Source organism: Quercus robur, chromosome 7 (genome assembly GCF_932294415.1).
Source record: "Quercus robur chromosome 7, dhQueRobu3.1, whole genome shotgun sequence".
In the NCBI taxonomy this organism is placed as follows: Eukaryota; Viridiplantae; Streptophyta; class Magnoliopsida; order Fagales; family Fagaceae; genus Quercus; species Quercus robur.
In genome coordinates this window covers 15,680,619-15,700,953 of record NC_065540.1, presented here as the reverse complement: position 1 = coordinate 15,700,953, position 20,335 = coordinate 15,680,619, and the positions used below count along the sequence as shown (strand labels likewise).

Sequence of the window (20,335 nt, the reverse complement as noted above, 5' to 3'; positions counted from 1 at the left end):
CAATATTTTTACAAACTATTGAGATAGAAAATTCATATTGGTTCGCACTTGGCCCACCACTTACACTACTTTTTGACTTACCAATAATCACTCACTATATCAACAATTTGTAAAAAAGTTTGTAGCTCTAGTATTCCTCCTCGTAAAAACCATTAAAAAGTCAATAGATCTAAAATCTAAAACAAAATATACAAGCCCAAAAAATTAGCACAACAACAAAAGTTACTAATAGTGAATCTAAAACAAAATAAACTTAATTAATCAATTTTATCCAAAACAAAAAAACTTAGCCCTTTAAAAATTAAAAAAAAAAAAACTCTTTTGTCCTTACCCAACATCAAAGTCACACACACACAAATCCCTCAAGCGACTAAATAGTAGTAGAGCCAAAAGTTAGAACCGCCATATGTAATCAATAATAGACCCATCTTTTTAACTCTCAGTCCTGGCTACCTACTTCATAGGTTAGTAAAACACTAAAACCCAATTAATATACAAATATTGAATCTCAGTTAAAAAGAGCCCACCAGACGAACGCTTGGATTTTTATTATAACTGGGAAGCACAGGTCATGGTTCGCCCAAAACGAAGGCGATCAAAATAATTGAGTGAAAATTGAACCGAGGGACAGTTTGGGTTTTAAAATCTATTCCAAAACCCAATAACTATGGGTACCTCCTCTGTATCTTTTTACCAAAATGGAATGCTCACTTGTGACTTGTGAGAAGAGGTATAAATAACATGTACGATATATTTATCTTTCCTCCCACTTTATATCGTGTGGACCTTACAAACGTGTAGGGTTCACACTTCACATACTATGAGAGCATACATATCTTTGATTCATGAGATACTATTACTAATTTTAGGTCTTTTTTTCTCTCAATAATTTATCTTATTATGTATCACCTATATTTATCTTTCCTCTCACTTTATATCGTGTGGCCTCGCAGACATGTAGGGTTCACACTTCACACACTATGAGAGCATGCATATCTTTGATTGATGAGATACTATTACCAATTTTAGGTCTCTTTTTTCTCAATAATTTATCTTATTATGTATCACATATATTTTTCTTTTCTTTCCTTTTCTTTTCTTTTTTTTTTTTTTTACTTCACAATTATAAAGGAGCACATGCTATGGAAAACCAATATATATATATATATATAAATGCTTTCTCTTCCTTTCAAACTCAAACCAAAGTAATTGTTTGGATTATATATACTACTAAATAAGACAGGAATACTTAATAGACTAGAAGCTAGGTAACTAAAACTTGTAGTTAATTTAAACAACTCTAACAAGTTGGGGGTGTTTGGTAGAGAAGTTTGAGTAATATTGTTTAAGACTTAAGTGTTTTTGATATACGTGTAAGTGAAAGTATGCGAAAATGTGTGTAAATATATTTGAAATTCTTAAAATGTTGCTTAAAATAAACTAACAAAGGCTCAAGTCTTGCAGTTGAACTAATACTTTCAGTTGTTTCTAGTAAAGATGCCTAACATTTAAATCCTTTTTACCACATTCTTGTAACTATAGAATTTTTTTTTTTTTTTTTTTAAGTGTTTGACAAAAAAAAAATAGTATTCATTGCCAAAGCCTCTTATAAGTTGCAACTTGATACTAAATATTTCCAACGATTATTCAAATCTTACCTCTCAAATATCGAATTATCAAATAAATATATATATATATATAAAAAAAGTCTTCACTGAATTATTTCCCATCAACAAGATGACATAAAGATAAAGATAAAGGAGAGTATGGCCCTGCCTTTTTAACCTTTTGAAAAAATAAAAATAAAAATAAAAATAAATGAGAAGAAGTACGTCGGTGTGGAGCTAAGGACAAATATAGAGGTGTTGATCAAAGTGTAGATTGCTCTGATGGTACAATTTGAATTGAAGGAGATTGCATGCATTGCTGCCACCTGATGTACAACACAATGTACGACAATTATTGAGTGGACAACACTCTACTCTATTCCAATTTTTCGTCATTGCAGAAGAAAAAACCAACGAAGGCCCCTTGGAATTTGGATCATACTAATACATCAAAGGTTATTCTATGAATCTATAGGACCACAAATTTTGGCCACAATGCTGTTGTGAAAAAGATTTGTGTGTCTTGGACTTTTTCAAACATCAGTGTACGGCCCATTAAATACATTAAAGCCTGCAATTTTTCTGACTTTAATTTTTTTTTTCTTTTTTTTCTTTTTTGGGTTTTGCTCAGAGGCACTTGACACATGCTTTGATTCTGAATTATGGCTTAAGCAAAAAACATAAGTTGATGCATTTTTCACCTGGGTTGCTTTGGGCATTGTGAAAATTGAACCCTTCTTTTTATATGACCCCAGTTTAAGGTATGGTATTTTGCTCTTTTTTTTTTCTTTTTTCTTTTTAATTAGATAATACAAAGTAAGAGAATTTGAACCTATGTTTTTACCGTATATATTAAAAGATATAAGTTAAGATACAAGACTCTCGAACAAATTTTTTATTTTTTTAATAATTCACTTTTGAAATTTGAAGATACAAATCCATGATATCTAATATTCTAATCCACTAGGAGTATAAATTATATAAACATTAAAAAAAACTCCATATAAAACCGAAACACTACACAATCTATCTTATACTTTTTTTTTTAAGAATGTATAATTACTCAATATTGTGATATGATACTTCTTAATCACACATGATAATGAATCCCATTAATTAAATGAAATTCGTTAACATTCATCAAAAAAGAAATATGTTAACAAGTGCATAAATGCATTGATTAAGAAGGAATCGAGCAAGTCACAATGCATTGAAAATTAGAAAAAGTTGATAAACAAATACCTCTTTAAATGAATGCTTAAGCAACTACCCAAAAACAATTTATCACTTGCCAAAAAAAAAAAAAAAAAACTCAAGCTCAACTAATAGGCTTTGCTTATTAACTGAATACTAATTTAATTTATAATGAGATCCACCAATCATGTTAGGAAAGAGAATCAACTCAATGTAGGAGTATTCAATAAGAGAAATGTTATGTTCAAAATACTGCCACAACAAATTTTAAGTGATAGTTTGTTATTGGTTGTTACTAGTAGGTATAAAAGTAATTTTAATTGTGGATTCAAATTAAAACCAATAACAACTTATCACCAATGATTTGGTGTAAAAGTATTGTAAAAAAGTTATGAAGGTAGCATTTCTTATTCTTATTCAATAATTTTCATATTTAAAAGAAGCCAAAATTCAAATTTCTTTTTTAATGAGTACCCAAGTGAACAGAAACTGTAGGTGTTTGTGTTCAATTAAGTAAATTTTACTGAATAAAGGTACAACTACATTTTTTTTAGTTAAGACTTAAGATCTTAAGAAGCTACACAATGGAGTAACATTTTTGCTTACGTAATGATAAAACATACTCATACCTAAAAATTAAATGAGGCTTTAAACCAAACATGCACCTAAATTTGACATTTCTCACGTACCAAAAGTCTATAAAAACATACCAAATTTCAACAACACACCACACTTTTTAAACCCCGGTCACATTTTTGTTCGGATTTTCCTATCATTTCATTTCTTTTCTCTTTTTTATTTTTTTATTTGATAATACGAAAAGCTAACACTTTTAAAATGTTAGCCCAACAATGTGTTAAAGAGTATTTTATCCAAAAATGTATGTTCTGGACCGTAACATCATATCCTACCAACACCTTCAGAAAAAAGATAAGAAGACACGGCAAAAGACAACTACCACCATGTCCAGTCAATATCTCTCTTCTCCCACCAGCTCCACTTTTGATAACCCCAAAAACACTCCTGAATTAAAGAGACCAAAACAAAGAGAACTGTACAAAAAGATTGTGACCATTAAGCAATCCCTTTCACGACCAAGACATAATGCAAACTAGGTACCTGCAACCAATTTCTTTTATCAATACTCACTGCACCAAAACAAAAAACCACTTGTCCGGATTGATCGAGTTGGTTGGGCTCTTAGTCTCAAAATGCTTATACTGGACTCGACTAAGTGTGCTCTTTAGTTCGAGTCCTGCTACCTACATTTTGAAAAAAATTTCCTAGACTAGTGTTTTACCCCTTCATGGGTACTCCCGACACAAATAGTGATTAATCTCTGATTGAAAGTTGAGGAAACACTGAAAAACCAAAAAAAAAAAAAAAAAAAAAAATCATATCCCACTTTGCCACGCACCAAGACAAGGCAAATTAGGGTTTTACACCACTTTTTTCCACATTTTTTTTTTTACTGTGATTAGCATAACAACACTTTACCTTCAACTAGTTCTATTACTGTCACTACTTTTATTATTATGCATCGATTGGGCCATATCAACAATTATGAAAAAGAAAGAGTTATAAAAAGTGTTATGAAGTAAACTTAGTTGGAAATTCTCAAATCAGAATCACTCTTTATACAGAAGCAGAGATGGGGACAAAAGGGAACATGCACTTATATAAGCAAAGTTAATCAACTCTTCGTCTACACTAAGCAATATATAATACCACCATTTTTTATACATTACGCTAGTAACTATTCAAGTAAAGACTGACAAAGTTTCACCACTGTAACACACGATTAATCAAAGCCCCCTCATCAAAAGAACATAGTAACAAGATCAAAAACACCCTTTAATTTTTAATTAGCATAATTGAAGGTAGTGGGTACTAATGCGGTGGATTTGCGCACGATGTAACGATAAGCGGCGACCTTTTTCCTCCTGGAGGTTGTGTTATCCACAGAGAGCACCATTTTGCCGGGTTCATGTGGTGTGAATGAGTTGTGAATTGCTTCTTCAGGAGCAGCAACCTTTCTAGGCTTCTCCACAGCGATGGTGTAGCTACCTTGTGCACTGGGCACAAACTCAGCACTGTATTCTAAGTCCCAGCCTCCAACCACTATGTCCCAAGTAATAGTTGCACCAGCCTAATAAGATACAATTACTGGCCATTATTAAATTTGTCATGTATAATAGAGCTTTGACCAGAATTCAAACAAAGATCTTGTTAGTAAGTATCCTCAACATGCAAGCATATAAAATACACACTATTTGAAAATAGAAATGGACTAATCACAACAGTATTTAATTTGTTTCAGTAGATATTTGCAGGCAGTTAGAATTTAATTTTTTTGAAGAATGTATAAAGACGATATATACGGGAATAGTACAACTTTTCCCTTACAATATGCCAACATGATAATCCATCTTCTCACATTCCTATAAATCCTACCATGAATTTAGTTAGTAGGATTCATCATAAATGTAAGACAAGGGATCACTGAATCATTATATTCCAGAATTACTTAATAATTATTGAGAAATGCTAATGAGTACCCTTAGAACATTGGTTAAGAATCCAGTTAAAGAAAGTTTTTATGGAAAAATAAAAAAAAATACAATTAATGTTTTGACAGCTTTTTTTTAATTTCTTATAAAAGTGATGTCAAAACTTTCCTAAAATGGATTGTTAATGAATGTCCTTAAAGCACTCGTTAGCATGACCCATAATTATTTTATCACAAGTATTTTTATTTGGGAGAAACTATCACCAGTTAGTAGAGAAACTTCATCATAAAACTCTTAAATCTTATCCATCCATTTCGAAATAATTACATTAAATTGTATCACATCATAACTAATAATGATAGTCAAAACTCAAAAGTCATTTGGAATTCTACTATGCAGTTACCTAAAATCTTTTAAGGATCCTAGTCCCATGTTAACAAAAGCCTTGAAAGCAATTTAAAGATTGAATTGAATAATTCCTTTGCCTCCCGTGCACTGGACCCGCTACGATCATGACTCGTGTCCATCTTCAGACACGTGTCATGATCGCAGCAGGTCCAGTGTCACAAGACACTGGACTGAAGCCACACCCTTCATGTAGAAATGACTAACACCTAATTTTTAGGCTTTCAATGTTATTAATAGATTTAAATTAGCAACACTACATATTAAAGAGAACCGAAATAAAAATTTAAGTAAAGATAATAAAAGAACCTCAATCCCCTCTATCTGTATATTAACTTTCTCTCCGCCTTTGACAGTGAACTCGGAGGCTGGTTTTGGAGGACCATTCTGCAAATCACTGAGTCGACTCAGTCCACCATACTGAATAGGAACGTCCTCAGGCCTAATAAACCTGTCCAGAAAAGCAAAACCCATTTCAAAAAACAAGCTCAAATTGTGAACAATGTGAACGTAAATTGGAATTACCCAAAAAAATAAAAAGGACTGGTAGGTAAAAGGGTCGTACAGAAACAACAAACGAGAGAAGAATTTGTCTTTAACAATGGAACAAAACCGAAGTTAAAAAATGGAGAAGTAGACAGAAAAAATCAAAAGCCAATTGGGAATCTTTGATCCCTTTGCAAAAAATAGTGAAATGAAAAGAAAAAGTAACAAAAAAAATCCTAAGAAGATTCCCAATCAAATTTACACACAACAAACCAGAAATAGACAGAGCAGAGAGAGTATTGAATAGAATAAATTATTGATGGTAAAAGAAGAAAGCAAGAGAAACTAGGGAGACTTTACTTATAGAGTGTCTCAGCAACATTTCCTTCCTTAGAGATCACGAACTTGCTCTTAGTTCGCTGAGTTAGAAACGGACTGAACATCGAATACAACACGCTGAAGTACCATGGAACATTGATAAAAATCTGAACCCAAAAGATAGACACAAGTATCAGTATGGAAGACACACAAAAAAGCCAAACAAGAAGTTCCAACACCAAATTCAACAATCATTAAGCCTTAATCCCAAAATTTTATGATTACTATGAAATATGAATCCCTACTAGACTAACATGAAATATTGAAAAAATAAATCTGAACCCCCCAAACAAACAGAAAAGCCAAACTAGAAATGCATACACCAAATACAATATCAACATCCAAGCCTACTTCCAAAAATTTTGAGAGATCTAATCAGGGCCAGCCATAAACATTCTTTTCCGTCATTCAATTCTATCTGAAGTCATACTCTCCCAATATCAATATACAACAAACACTCAAGACTAGGCTCCAAAATTTTGGGATCTACTATGTATTACTAATTAGTGTTTGGCCACATGCATTCTTTTCTACGGTCCATCTTAAGCCACACACTCTGTTCCTCATTTAATTAACATGTACTTTTTTTACTACTACTATGAACCTTAAACACCAAATGCTTTTAACATTTGAGTCTATAAAATCAAATGGGAAAATTTATTACCTTACGAGCCACCATTTCAGGATAGTTATCTTGGAACAAAGAGAGAATGTGATTAGAAGCGACTCTGAGCTCTCTTTTGGGCATGTCTTTGAGATCGGTTACCTGAATAATAGAGTTAACCCCACCAGGCTTAAAATGCAGAAGATTAATCCCTCTCTCAAGCACTTGAACCCTCCACCTCAAAAATTTCTGAAGCTTCTCATCATCACCAAAGATCCTCTCATACATTTCCTTGTCTTTAAAAACCCCATAAGCATTATAACACACAGGGTGTCCCTCTCTATCATAACCATGCATATAAGCCACCACGCCCTCAAGTTCCTTAAACCCAAGTTCCTCTTCAACCACATTATCTGCTCCAAACTCTTTCCTCCAAGCTAAGCACTTGAGCAACATGTTGAGTGAGTCAGAGACCCTGAAATCTCTAGCTCTTAGAAACTTTAACAGTATCACATCGGCTTTGTCCTCACCACCCAATAGAGGAACACCCCACATGGATGAATCGGAGGCTTCAGAAGCTACAAGCTTGTCTTTGAGCTCTTGGAGAGCTTTTTTCTCTGAGGACTTGAGGTTGGAGATGAAGTATGTGTCTTCTTTGAAGGAATGAGAACGAAGTGCTGCGGCTTCCATTAGAGTTGTGACAAAGCTTTTTTTGTAGGGCTTTGGTGAAGCCTCTGGGTGGTCTTGAAGTGGTGTGGTTTGGATGGAGATTGGAGATGAGGAAGCTTCCATTAATGGTGGTTTTGAGTAAGACCCAAATTGAATTTTTTGAGTTTGCAGAAAATGGAGGAGATGTAGCCAAAAATTTTGGCAATACAAGTATAAAATTGTTGTGTGCACAATGCAAAAGAAGGGTATTTTTTTTTATAAATATATAAAGACTTTTCAGAAGAAGCTCTGGTTTCGATTGTCTGTGAAAAGCACAGAGCTTCTTTGATTTTTTCTTTGCAATAGAAAGGGACAGGCACAGAGGAAAAAGATAGAGACAAACAACGGGGTAAAGATAAACACGGATAAAGAGATTTGAGCCGCGATTCTAGTTTGAACATTCAAAAGCCGCTTAAAACTTAAGTATAAAAAACAGAGAGAGACAGAGACAGAGAGAGAGAGAGAGAGAGAGAGATAAATTTTTTTTTTTTTTTTGGTGAAAAAGATAGATAAATATTAATGATTAATCATAGGATTTTGAATGTGGGAGTGTGAGAATACGCGTGACTGTGTTGCGAGTATGAATATTTTATAAAAGAAAACTTAGAAAAGTGAGCTTAGCTTAGCTGAGCCTGATGATTCTCAAAAAAAAAGCTTAGCTGAGCCTGATCTGAGTGAGTATTTTTTGAGTAAGTTTACAAAAATTTTCAGCCACATGGCCATCTTTGAGCGGCTAAAATAAAATAATAGGTCCATATATATTCATAATTTCATGATTTTTTACTTACGAACGTAGCAAAATTGTGAAAAAATTTGGACCGAAACTCCTATTTTTTTATTCTTTTTTTTTGGTAAAATATTTTTTTTTATTCTTTCACTCCTTTGTTGTGATTTGTACGGATGAGAAAGTGTGTGACACAGTGACAATACTGCGAGCGGTGGAGTGAAGAAGAAGGTGATAATAATTGAGGGATCCAGGGGACAGTGAGCAGAGCACGGGTTTATTGCGTTTTATGATAGGACCCACAACCAACCTTAACCCCAACCCTTTTCACACCTAGAGCGTTTCCTTTCCTTTGCTTTTGTTTTTTCTTAAAAATCCCAAAAGAAAAAAAAAATTCAATTAATTTTTTACATGTACAAGATTAAACTTTATATCTTTAATTAAGTCAGTTTTAACTTTTAACCCCACATTTTTATTGATTTGGAACATGCTGCACCATGTAATTATCTCACATAATGTGATATGTAAAAGTAAATAAGATAAAAAAAAAAAATTAGTAGATCTCAATTTCTTTTTTATGGTTTTTGTTAACTAGTTTCGAGGTACATTCTCGTTAATGATGAATTTAACAAGTTTCATTATATTTGAAAATAGTAAAACTTAATAAATAAATATTTCTTTAATTGAAAGTGGCTCAATTGTCTAAAAAAAAGTCAGTATTGCAATGTAAAACTTGACCTTAACCAATATGCTTCAACACTCGTTAATCACACATAGTTTTATTAATATAACAATTAAAAATTGAGTCTTACTTTATTATTATTGCCTAAAAACAAGAAATTTGAAAGCAATAAGCATGCATCAAAAACAACCTTCTCTTTTTTTCTTTTTTCCCTTAGGGAAGACAAGGGTGGTAATTTTTTATAAGACTTTGAGTTAGAGAGAAAACGGTAATGGATTCAAATGAGTTTGTGTATATATATATATATATATATATTTTTTTTTTTTTTTGGGTAAAAATACCTCTCTTAAATGTGAGAAAATAAAACAATAAGCAATACAAGTTGAAGTGGCCTCTTTGGCAATGCCCTCTCTAATGTGAAGCAATAAAATAGAGCTATATAAGTTTAGTAAAACAGTGTTTTTTTGTGTGTGTATTGATGTTAGATTTCTTTCACAAATAGACAAGAATTTCGATTATCACAGGAATGAAAGTGTAGAGTCTATTCGATGTGCGCGGGATGCCTAGAACGTTGCTAAGCATGCCGAGGTCGGCCAAAGACGTTGCCAAGCATACCGAGGACGTTACTAAGCATGCCGAGGACAGCCAAGGATGTTGCAAGCATGCCTAGAACGTTGCCAAGCATGCCTTAGGTACCCACATATATATATATATATATATATATAATTTGTTAGATATAACAATGGTAGAAAATGATTTGAACCCTAAATATTCCCAAAGAAGAGTAAATTGAGTTATAAGACTTTTTGACAAATGTTGATTTTAAATTGATACAATTAAATATATAAGGTTTAAATTTATAACAAACATAAAAATTTTGGATTTTTTCCTTTTGTTCTTTGTTTTTTATTTTTTTTCCTTATGCCTAATACACCCAAAAAAAAAAAGTACTACTCGATAAGATAGTTTCATAAAACATTTATTTCACAATATGTACAAATCCCACATATATGAGTTTCAAATATCATAAAACGATGATCTCATAAGATTGTTTCAAAAGATAAGTAAATAATTTTTCGTGTTACATGCTTTGCAAACTCGAATTTTGATCCCACAATCCACGTAGTTATCTATTCTAACAATTTTCATTCAACAGTCCAAAGGAAAAAGGAAATGAGAACAGAACACAGCAAGAAAGAAAAACAAGAATTAATGCACAATTTCAGAGTAATCCATTACGTAAACAGATCGTCTGGGTTACACTTTGGAACAACGTGAAGTTGAAGTCAATAATTATAACAAAACAAAACATTATTTACTGTCTAATAAAGTGGTTTCTGGTCAGGTCGTGGTCCTGGTGATTAAAGTCTTGGTCCCAATACAGAAATGAAATACCTTAATTTCTACTTTATAATCTGAAAGGATTACAGCATGCAAAAGAGTAATTTTAGTGAATGATAACCATGTTTCTACTCACTCTAATGTTCTTTCTTGCACTTTACTTTGAAAGTACTACAACCTCATCTCATCTGAACCACTTTACTCAGATAAAATTGGAAAATCATGCGGTGGATGTAAGATATAATTATAAAAGTAATAATATTTCCACAACGTTTTCATAATATTTTTACAATAAATTATAAGTGATAAATTATTATAAATTGTTATTAGTAGACAAAAAAGTAATTCAAATGATAAATTTAAATTTGAACTAATAACAATTTACCATCTATAATTTATTGTGAAAATATTGTGAACGTAACATTTTTCTAAATATAAGTTGAATCTCATTTTTTTTTCTTTTTACTTTTTTAGTTTTCTAAATTAGCACTGCCTAAATAAAAGTGGAGCAGGAAACCACAATAGCAATTAGGAAAATATCACATTAATGTGAGCCTAAATAAGAAATAGGGTATGATTAATAGGTGTTTTTAAGTCCTTTCTTAATAAATTATTTTAGAAAAGTTTTAACATAATTTTTATGATAAATATATAAAAATTTAATTATTTTTTCTTTTCTAATAAAAAATTTTCTAAAAATACTTACTAAATCAATGTCCAATGCATTCATAGATATTTTTTCTCCACCGATAAATTTTAAACATCAATTTTCACACTCATTTATTATGTATGGTTGTACATATGCATTGCACTCTTGTCTTGAGTTGAGATGTACAATTTACCATGATTGTCCTGTTTTCAATCTTGAGGTTGATCACGATTGATTTTGGCCTTGTATTGTCATTCGTACCACGCAGTTTTACCATAGCATTTTTCTATTTTAATCGATGCTTTATTATTAGTACTTTTTTTTTTCTTTGTCCTATGAACAAAAATACACTATTATTTATTTTTGATAAAGATGCTTTTATCTTCTTGTACCAAACAAAACTCATCGGCCTATTTTAGCCAAAGTGCATGAACCAAGCTGCAGAGTTGAGGTTGTCTGCGCCAATCACCAATTTTTTACAAATGGCCTTTACCCTATACAACTAGTTTAGTTTTTAATCACAATGTGAAAATATGTACTTGGGTTTTGGTACATGAAGGGGACCTTTCGGCCCCACTTTTGAGGGAAAGCCGGAGTATTTGCATTGGATTCTAAAAACAATGAAGAAAAATCCAACATTTTAGTTTCGTGTGGGCATGGGGTTTTTGAGAATTTTCAGGGATCTGATTAAAGGTAATTAGGCATGTTTGACATGCTTAATTAACATAGGACCCATAGAATCATTTTACCCACTTAAAATTCGAAATGAGATTGAATAATTAACCTTTCCCAACAGAATGAAAGTACAAACGAGGATGAAATTTTAAAATAACACAGTGAAGGAAGTTGATAATTTATGAGGAACATTTTTCACTCATAATGTTTTTGAGTGCTAAGTACCCCTTTGGATCTTACATCCAGCGTCCACGTTTAGCGTTTTGTCTATGTTTTTTTTTTTTTTTACCAGCGCCTCTTGCACTATTCATGGGACATGAACAGTGTATTAAGACCCATGAACAGTATTTGGGGGAGTGAACAATTACCCAAAAATTAATTTTTTATTATTTTCAACAATAAGTTTTCAATTTTCAGCAAAAAACGATATCCAAACACACCTTAAATTTTTCATGTTCTCGTTTTATGAGGTAGTTTATATTTGAGTAATAAGTAAGACACTTTAGCCACACTAAGAAAAAAATCTAAGTTTTTCAAAGAAGAGAATAAAAAGAGTACTAAATTTCTTCTCATCAAGTTAAAAGTTAATATTTGGGTTTTGTTAAATAAAAAACATATACGTATAATTGCATAAAAGAAAAGATGTGAATTTATATATGCACAAAATTCATTTACAAAAAATAATTATCTTATATATGCACTGCGTAAACCTATAATTATCATATTCAATATATATACATTATTAATCTTAAAATGTGTACACCTCACAATTATATGAGAAAAACACACTATCCATTACTGTTTTTGGTCATTTACGGCCTGTGCCCTTTTGAAGGTGGTAGTCTAGTATCTAGAAGACTAGAAAGAAAGGACAATAATATATAAAGTACATGTTTAGATCTCATCTATACACGCTACTTTTTTCATATGTACACGCTACTTGGGAACTCGTAAAAGGTTTCGTGGTTAAACCTTTAAGGCTTCAACAGAAAATTATCAAAGTAATTCTTTCTTTAAACTTTTCTTGGTTTCATACAAATCACTTTTGACTTGAGCACAAACCTCTCTTGATTAATTAACCTTTATAATCATCACTTTATACTCTCTCTTTTTTATTTTTTATTTTGCTGGCCAGGCTACAAGCCAGAAATTAACGAACATCCCAAATTAAAAATAACAATTATTAGTAACATGTTGTATATGTATGTTTTATATAAAGATATATGTTTTCCTTTAAAGTTGTTTTCTGATAGATAACATGGAAACATCTTTTCTTATTTTTTATCTGCTTTGGCATGAGGTGTTGGACTCCTTTTACTACAAGGAATGGAACATTATTTTTATGTGTCTTGTTTTAGAGGAAAACGTCGTTTTCAAAAGATCTGCAACCGGCACATACATTTCCTGTATATTGCTGCTGAATTTTTCTCAATCATTTCAAAAACATAGTTGGACTAAGTGCAAGAATATTATGTAGCTTTCTTATCCATCAATCTAGTAAAGGTTATGAATATAAAGACATTATAGTCACTCTTGTACTGATAAAGTTTGTGTTTTGCTTAGTTTATTTAATTTAAATTTTTTTTTAAATGTAAAGCTTATTTTAGTTTATTATGGGTTCAAGTTAACTTAACTGATAAAATCTCTTACTGTTAAATAATAGATTTGAAGTTCAATCCACATCTATACCAAAAATCAATTGGTGTCTTGATCTGATGATAAAGAGTAATCATCAGGAGTGAGTTGAAACTATTTCTTAAAAAAAAAAACTTTTATATAGTTTTTAAAGTTCCATTTCTTCTAAATATAATTGTTTTTTTTTTTTTTTGGTTCATTTAAAGCAAAGAAATTGCATAGGAAATAAAGGAAAAGGGTGCTGAGAAAAATATATATATATATATATATATATATATTCTTCACTCTTGATTCTTTTAGCCTACCTTTCCTTGATGTTAAATTGATAAAGCACATACAAGTAGCTGTAATTTTTTTTTTTTTTTTCCTTTGTCTAGATTTTGTTGTATCCAGCGCATCTCAATCTCTCTCATTAATTAGTGGATTTAGAAACAAAAAACAAAACCAACAACGCTTGCTAAAAGGAAAAGGCAAAGGACAACAATAAAATACAAGTACTGTTTGCCAAATACTCTGCCACCTGAAGATAATATATATTAGTTTCTCAAAAAAAAAAAAAGAAGATAATATATATTCTTAATCACAGGAAAATCAAACCATGACCTGTATATAGTCTTCCAAGAATATGATCTTTTAACTCTTTATGTCCCACCATAACGACTAAACCCAAAAACATATAAAGAGTACAGCTCATATAAGTTCACAAATGTCAAAATCTAGATAGGGGAAAAAAATGAATTAGAGTAATGATTTCGGCACATAGAAAATACAAAGATTCATCATCATCCAATTAGATTCGTTTATTTGCTTATATTAGTTGTAAAGCATGTTAGTTTTATGAGGTAGGAACTAGGAAACAGAATTAATTAACTCCAGAATCCAGATCCACAAGATGTAAACAATAGAAAAGAAAGACAGTAAAATAAGTAACATATCACAGGGTATACCTGATTTTGAGAGCTAATTTAACTTTTGATCTCGGTTCTTCAATCAAAAAAGTTTTGAACTTTTTAATTTTTACTATTTTGTTTGAACATTACTTATTAAAGGGTTAGATTTGAAAGTTAGTTTTTTTTTTTTTTTTTTTTTTTTTTTTTTTTTTTTTTTTTTTTAACTCTCACAAGAGTTAACTAACAAACTCTTTCGGCAGCCTTAAATGATTGTTGAGGCTTGTTGAGCAGGTTCAACAACCAGACAGTCCACACCTGGGTGAAACATGTATTCTTTGAGGCATAACCAACACAATGAATCAAGGTTCACACATCATGATGAACTATCTATCCAAATTTAGTGTCACATAAATGAGTGTAACTTTATAACTAAACCTCTCTCTCTTGATAGCATTTTAACTTTTGATGTAATAAAATCTTTGTCAATAGTCTTGTAATTCAACTGATTAACACCTCTTAATAATTCTAACGAAAATATTCATAATTCTAATTTCTCTCCAACTATTATTATTATTATTATTATTATTATATACAAAATCTAAACATCTAATGATTGCAATTATAGTTGGTCAATGGTCAACGTTTATTCTATGCACCCACATAAATTGTTAGTCCAAAAATTGTCAGTGTCTTTTGTGATGGAAATTCTTAGTTGACCCATTTCCAAATCACCATCCTAGTTCTTAATCCATCCCTTGGTCACACGCCTCTTTTAGGCTGAAAAAATCTGTTATAAAATGGTAACTTTTCGTATGATTAATCATTACAAAACTATGCCAATCTCACTATGCTACAATCGTCCCTCCACAAGATATTCATCGCCATCAAATAATTGATCTGATCTCAAGAAACATCCTGAAATTTTTAAAACAAAAATTTTGTTAGTTGGTGAATTAAGGAGGCATTGTTACTGGAATTCGATTCCATCTTCTCACCTATGGAGAGAGTTGGAACTTGGAAGTGCTACTGAAACAGGAGGTACTCCACATTATATTTTCTCCTAATTTATTCATCACTTTTATTGGCAAGATTATTCCTTACACACACACACACACATATATATATATATATATATATATTTGTTTCTCAAAAAATATATATATATTTAAAATTATTTATTGGAAAATTACTGCAACTACCTTTGAAGTCAGGCTCTTAACAATGCCATGAACAAATTAGGAAAACTATAGTTTACATATTTTTTAGACACAGTTTTATTACAAAATTGGTTGTAACCTAAAACTACAAAATTATTCAATAAAATAAACATTACTACATATTTTGAAAATCTAACCGTTAAATTGCTTGTTCTTTATGCTTTTAATACACATGTCAAATTTTGTATCAATCGGATATTATTTATTATATGATCTATAAACTTATATTTTATACATAATTTTAAACTACAAAAACTTGCAATTTAAACAATTTATTAATGATATAGTTATTAATTTTTAATTTTTTAGAAATTTTGCAAGCATGAAATATATAAGAAGAATGTGTAATTCAATAGTGAATTTGTCAAAATTTACTTTCAATAAAAAGATATTGAACAAAGTTGTAGTCTAAAATTACAATCAATTTTATAATAGTTATAATTTAAGGTTACAATCAATTTTATAACTAAAATTTGTTCATATTCAAACCATCACACTAAATATTTACATTTTAATGTAAAAGTGTATGAATACCGTTAATGTAAATTAACACCACGTAGTTTTTTTTTAATTTTTTGAGACACCACCACGTAGTACTTAGGTGGCCCAACCATACCAAATTTGCATCGCAGACATTGATCGAATAGGTGGGGTAGAGACCAACGATGTACTCCCTAGCTGAAAACCCGAAGTCTATGGCCCCATGCTGATTTTCTATGGACCAAAACTTAAAATTACCTAATAATTAAATAAAAAAATAAAAAATATTATAATTTTTGTCACAAATTATTCACGTCGGGTTGCTAAGAATAAAATTTTTGTCATAATTTTTAAACTTCCATTCATGACTTATCACGTAAACAAACTGGGACAAAGTTGTGCTAAAAGCTATAATTATAATTTTACTCTAATAAATAAGACCCTTATCCAAAGTCCGAACACCTAGGAGAAAAGAACAGTAAAATTTGTAAAGGAAAAGTGGTAAAGCTCTTTGCTCTACATATTGAACCAATCGGTATACAACACCTACAATTGGTATCAGACCAAAGAGTTGCAGAATAGCAATGCCATTATTCATGAAAAAAATATAAAAAAAAAATTATAAAAAAAAAAAAAAAAAAAAAAAAAAAAGAAGAAGAATAGCAATGCCATTGAAAAGGTACCCTAGATGTAGTTACTCTCTATGGTCCAGCATTGTCAAACATTGTCAGCCATAGTAGGATTGGTAAGGTTGTGACATGTGAGTGAATTGAGTAATTTGACTTTAAGGTCTAGAATTTTGAATATGGTCGTGTTTTTTGTTTGCACTTTGCACTGAGTTTCAGACAATCTCATGTAGCTGGACAAATGGCAGATAAAAAATCAAATCAACCCATCAAAAAAAAAAAAAAATCAAATCAATTGCGTACTGGTACTGAATAGTAAATAGTGAATACTGATAAAGGAAAACGTGTTACGTTGAGTTTGGATTATACTAAAAAAATAAAAGTATTTTTTTTTTTTTTGTCTTTTTGCATTGTTTACAAGGTTTTCAAATACCGAAAAATGTAAATATTAAATTAAAATTGGATTCTATATAATTATTTATATATTTAAAAATTATTATGATACAGTATTTTTAGTTCTCAATTTTCAATAATAAATCATATCTAAATAAACCTTTAGTATCATAGTATGGTTCACTTTTGCAATGCATGTGTGAAAACTTCGCTGAAAAATATGGTTGATCAGTGTCGAACTTTCTTGTGTTGAATGTATATAATAGGGTAAATTATAATGAAATGATGTTTGAGCTAACATGGTCCTGTTTAAAATATTTTAAAATTTATTAATTTAATTCTTAATTATCGTGAAAAAAAAATGACTAACGATTTAAGGACCAAATCAACAAATTTAGAAACCTAATTGATTAATTTTAAAATGTTTGTTACTTTACTGGAAGGTGTTGATTGTATTTTGTTTCAATGAAGTGCTGACTATATTTTCGCTTATATAATAGCATACTTTTTTTTGTGTGGATAAAATATATAATAAGGTACTGATACTATTATCCTATATTCCTATTTGATAATGTAAGTTATAAAAGAAATTACTGATTAAAAAAAAGGGAAAATTAACTGCATCGGGTTTTTTAATGATAAATTATTATGGAATTCAATTAATAAAAAATTGGCATAAATGGCTAAGAAACATTAAAAATACTATTGATAAGTAAATTTAAAAAATTTGCATTAACACTATAAAACTGGTGAAAAATGTAATTTTCTAACAAGCAGTACCCAAATTATAAAAAATAGTTCTGAGTGAACAATTGACTGATTTGATTTTTTTCCTTTTCTTTTTTTGATAGAAACTGACTGATTTGATTGAACAATCGATTGCATGGCGTACCTATGTGTAAGGGTGGGGGCCATGGCCTCCCAAATTTTGAAAATTTTGAAAATATATATAATTAAATATATAATCATTCTAATGTTTTCAACATTTGGTCTAAAAAATAAAAGTTGTCCTCCCAAATATTTGATTTAATCCAATAATGTTTTAAAAAAAATAATTTCATTAAAATTATAAATGAAATGTCTCTTTAATTACTACATAATGGATTAGAGCAAAATAGTTTCAAATATGTTTGAAACCTAATTTATACCTCCGAGTTTTGGATCATTTATGTTTTTAAAAATTTTATTAATTCAATTGAAAGATTTTTTACTTGCTTTAGTATAAAATTTCATAATTTGTATCGAAAATGAAATTTTTTAAGAATTTCACTATAAAAATAGTAAAAATGAATTTTATTTTATGTAATACATGAAATGTCTCTTTAGTTACTACATAATGGGTTAGAGCAAAATAGTTTCAAATACATTTGAAACCTAACTTATTCCTCCAAGTTTTGGATCATTCACGTTTTTAAAATTTTCATTAATTCAATTGAAAGATTTTTTACTTGCTTTAGTATAAAATTTGATAATTTGTATCGAAAATGAAATTTTTTAAGAATTTCACTATAAAAATAGTAAAAATGAATTTTATTTTATGTAAAATCGCCACAAAACATAATTTTGATTGAAATTACTTAACTCTTTTTGTTGTTGTTTGGTGTGTATATATAACTTATCAAATAAAAAAGTGTGTATATAATAAAAAACGTATGTATATGTGTATATGGGATTATCCTAATAAATATATTAGAGTTGCAACTTGGCCCCCACAAACAAAAATTTCTGGCTCCGCCCCTGATCAATTGGTGCGGGGAAACTGGCCACTACATAACACGTTCCAAGTTCTTAGATCCTGAACGAACTTGCACGACACCAATTTTTGTTTTGTTTTTTTTTTTTTTTTTGGGGGGGGGGGGGGGGTTTGTTATGAGGAAGAGGAAGTAGGATGAATCAAGAAATTGCAAAGTTTTAGAGTTTGTAAAAATAATAAAATAATAAGAAGCCTTTGCGCACTCACTCACATGCGTGCTCAGAGGCTCTTCTATTTTTTTGGAAAAAAAGTTAATAATTTGTGTTCATTATAATTTTGAATTACTACATTTTCCAATCACAAAAAAATTTAGGGGTATAATGAAAAATTATTTCACCCACAAACTCATAATACTCATCACCCTCGAATTTTTTTGTGATTGAAAAATGTAGTAATTCCAAATTATAATAGATGCAAATTATTAACTTTTCAAAAAAATAGAAGAGCCTCAAAGAGGGTAGTGTTTATTTTATTGAGTATAGTTGTAGCCTTAGATTACAACCAATTTTATACTTAAATTTTGTGCTTTTTTTAATAGCAATTCAAACACAAACTCTTGGTAACGTATTTTCAAAAGTTTTCCCTTTTTATTTTTATATAGGAATTCAAACACAAACAAAACTTGAGGATAATTCAGTAAAAATATATCTTTAACTCCCACATAAAACTAAACTATTTTTTTTTCCATCAAATCCTAAATTTCAACCTCTTTTATCTCTCCCTTTATTTTTAAAAAATTGTTGTTTTTTTAAAATTTCTGTTTCTTTAAAATTTCAATTCTCACATTAAATTTTTTTTTTCCAAATCTATTCTTCCCTATTTGAAAAGTATATTTTCTATTTGAATTTGGTTACTTCTTGGTCCTTCCTTTCTTTTGTTTTTTTATTTTATTTTGTTTTTTGTTTTTTGTTTTTTTTTAACTCAAATACTCTTAATTGTTCGGTTACTCTTTTTTTTTAATCTTTTTTTTTTGGGGAAGTACGTTTTTTTTTTTTTTTTTTGGAACCATTTAGGGAAGTATGTTGGGTTACTTTAAGGAAAAGAAAGAAAAAAAATGTAAAAAAAAAAAAAAAAATTCTCCACTCAAAATCTAGATTTTTTTAAAATCTAAAAAAAAAATATTGAATTTAAAAAAAGTGATAAACATCAATAAATAAACTTCTCAGATTCAAATCCTTTAAAAAGAGTTTGTTTTTGAGTGAAAAGTTTGAAAATATCCACAGACAAAAGTAAAAGATAAGGAAAAAAAAAAAAAAAATCTAATACATGTAAATATGTATATTTTCTATTTGAATTCAGTTACTTCTTGGTCCTTCCTTTCTTTTCTTTTTTCTCTTTTTTTTTTTAACTCAAATACTCTTAATTGTTCGTTTACTCT

At 29.9% G+C, this 20,335-nt stretch overlaps 1 protein-coding gene across 1 annotated transcript; it reads right to left on the bottom strand.

Moving 5' to 3' along the window:
- Nucleotides 1-4,453: 4,453 nt before the first annotated feature.
- Nucleotides 4,454-8,269, bottom strand: LOC126692481 (patellin-6). The gene is made up of 4 exons (XM_050388100.1): nt 7,245-8,269; nt 6,563-6,687; nt 6,026-6,167; nt 4,454-4,950 (listed from the first exon to the last, which is right to left on the bottom strand). Exons 1-4 carry the CDS (start codon nt 7,974-7,976, stop codon nt 4,663-4,665), a joined length of 1,287 nt encoding a protein of 428 aa, XP_050244057.1. The 5' UTR covers nt 7,977-8,269; the 3' UTR covers nt 4,454-4,662.
- Between the last annotated feature and the right edge of the window lie 12,066 nt (nt 8,270-20,335).

Excerpts from the sequence above, each read along its gene's own strand:
- LOC126692481 (XM_050388100.1), bottom strand. The coding sequence starts at position 7,976 with ATGGAAGCTTCCTCATCTCCAATCTCCATCCAAACCACACCACTTCAA. Across the intron at positions 6,168-6,562 it reads GTTGCTGAGACACTCTATAA|GTTTATTAGGCCTGAGGACG; the intron begins GTAAAGTCTCCC and ends TTTTCTGGACAG. Across the intron at positions 4,951-6,025 it reads TACAGATAGAGGGGATTGAG|GCTGGTGCAACTATTACTTG; the intron begins GTTCTTTTATTA and ends GTATCTTATTAG.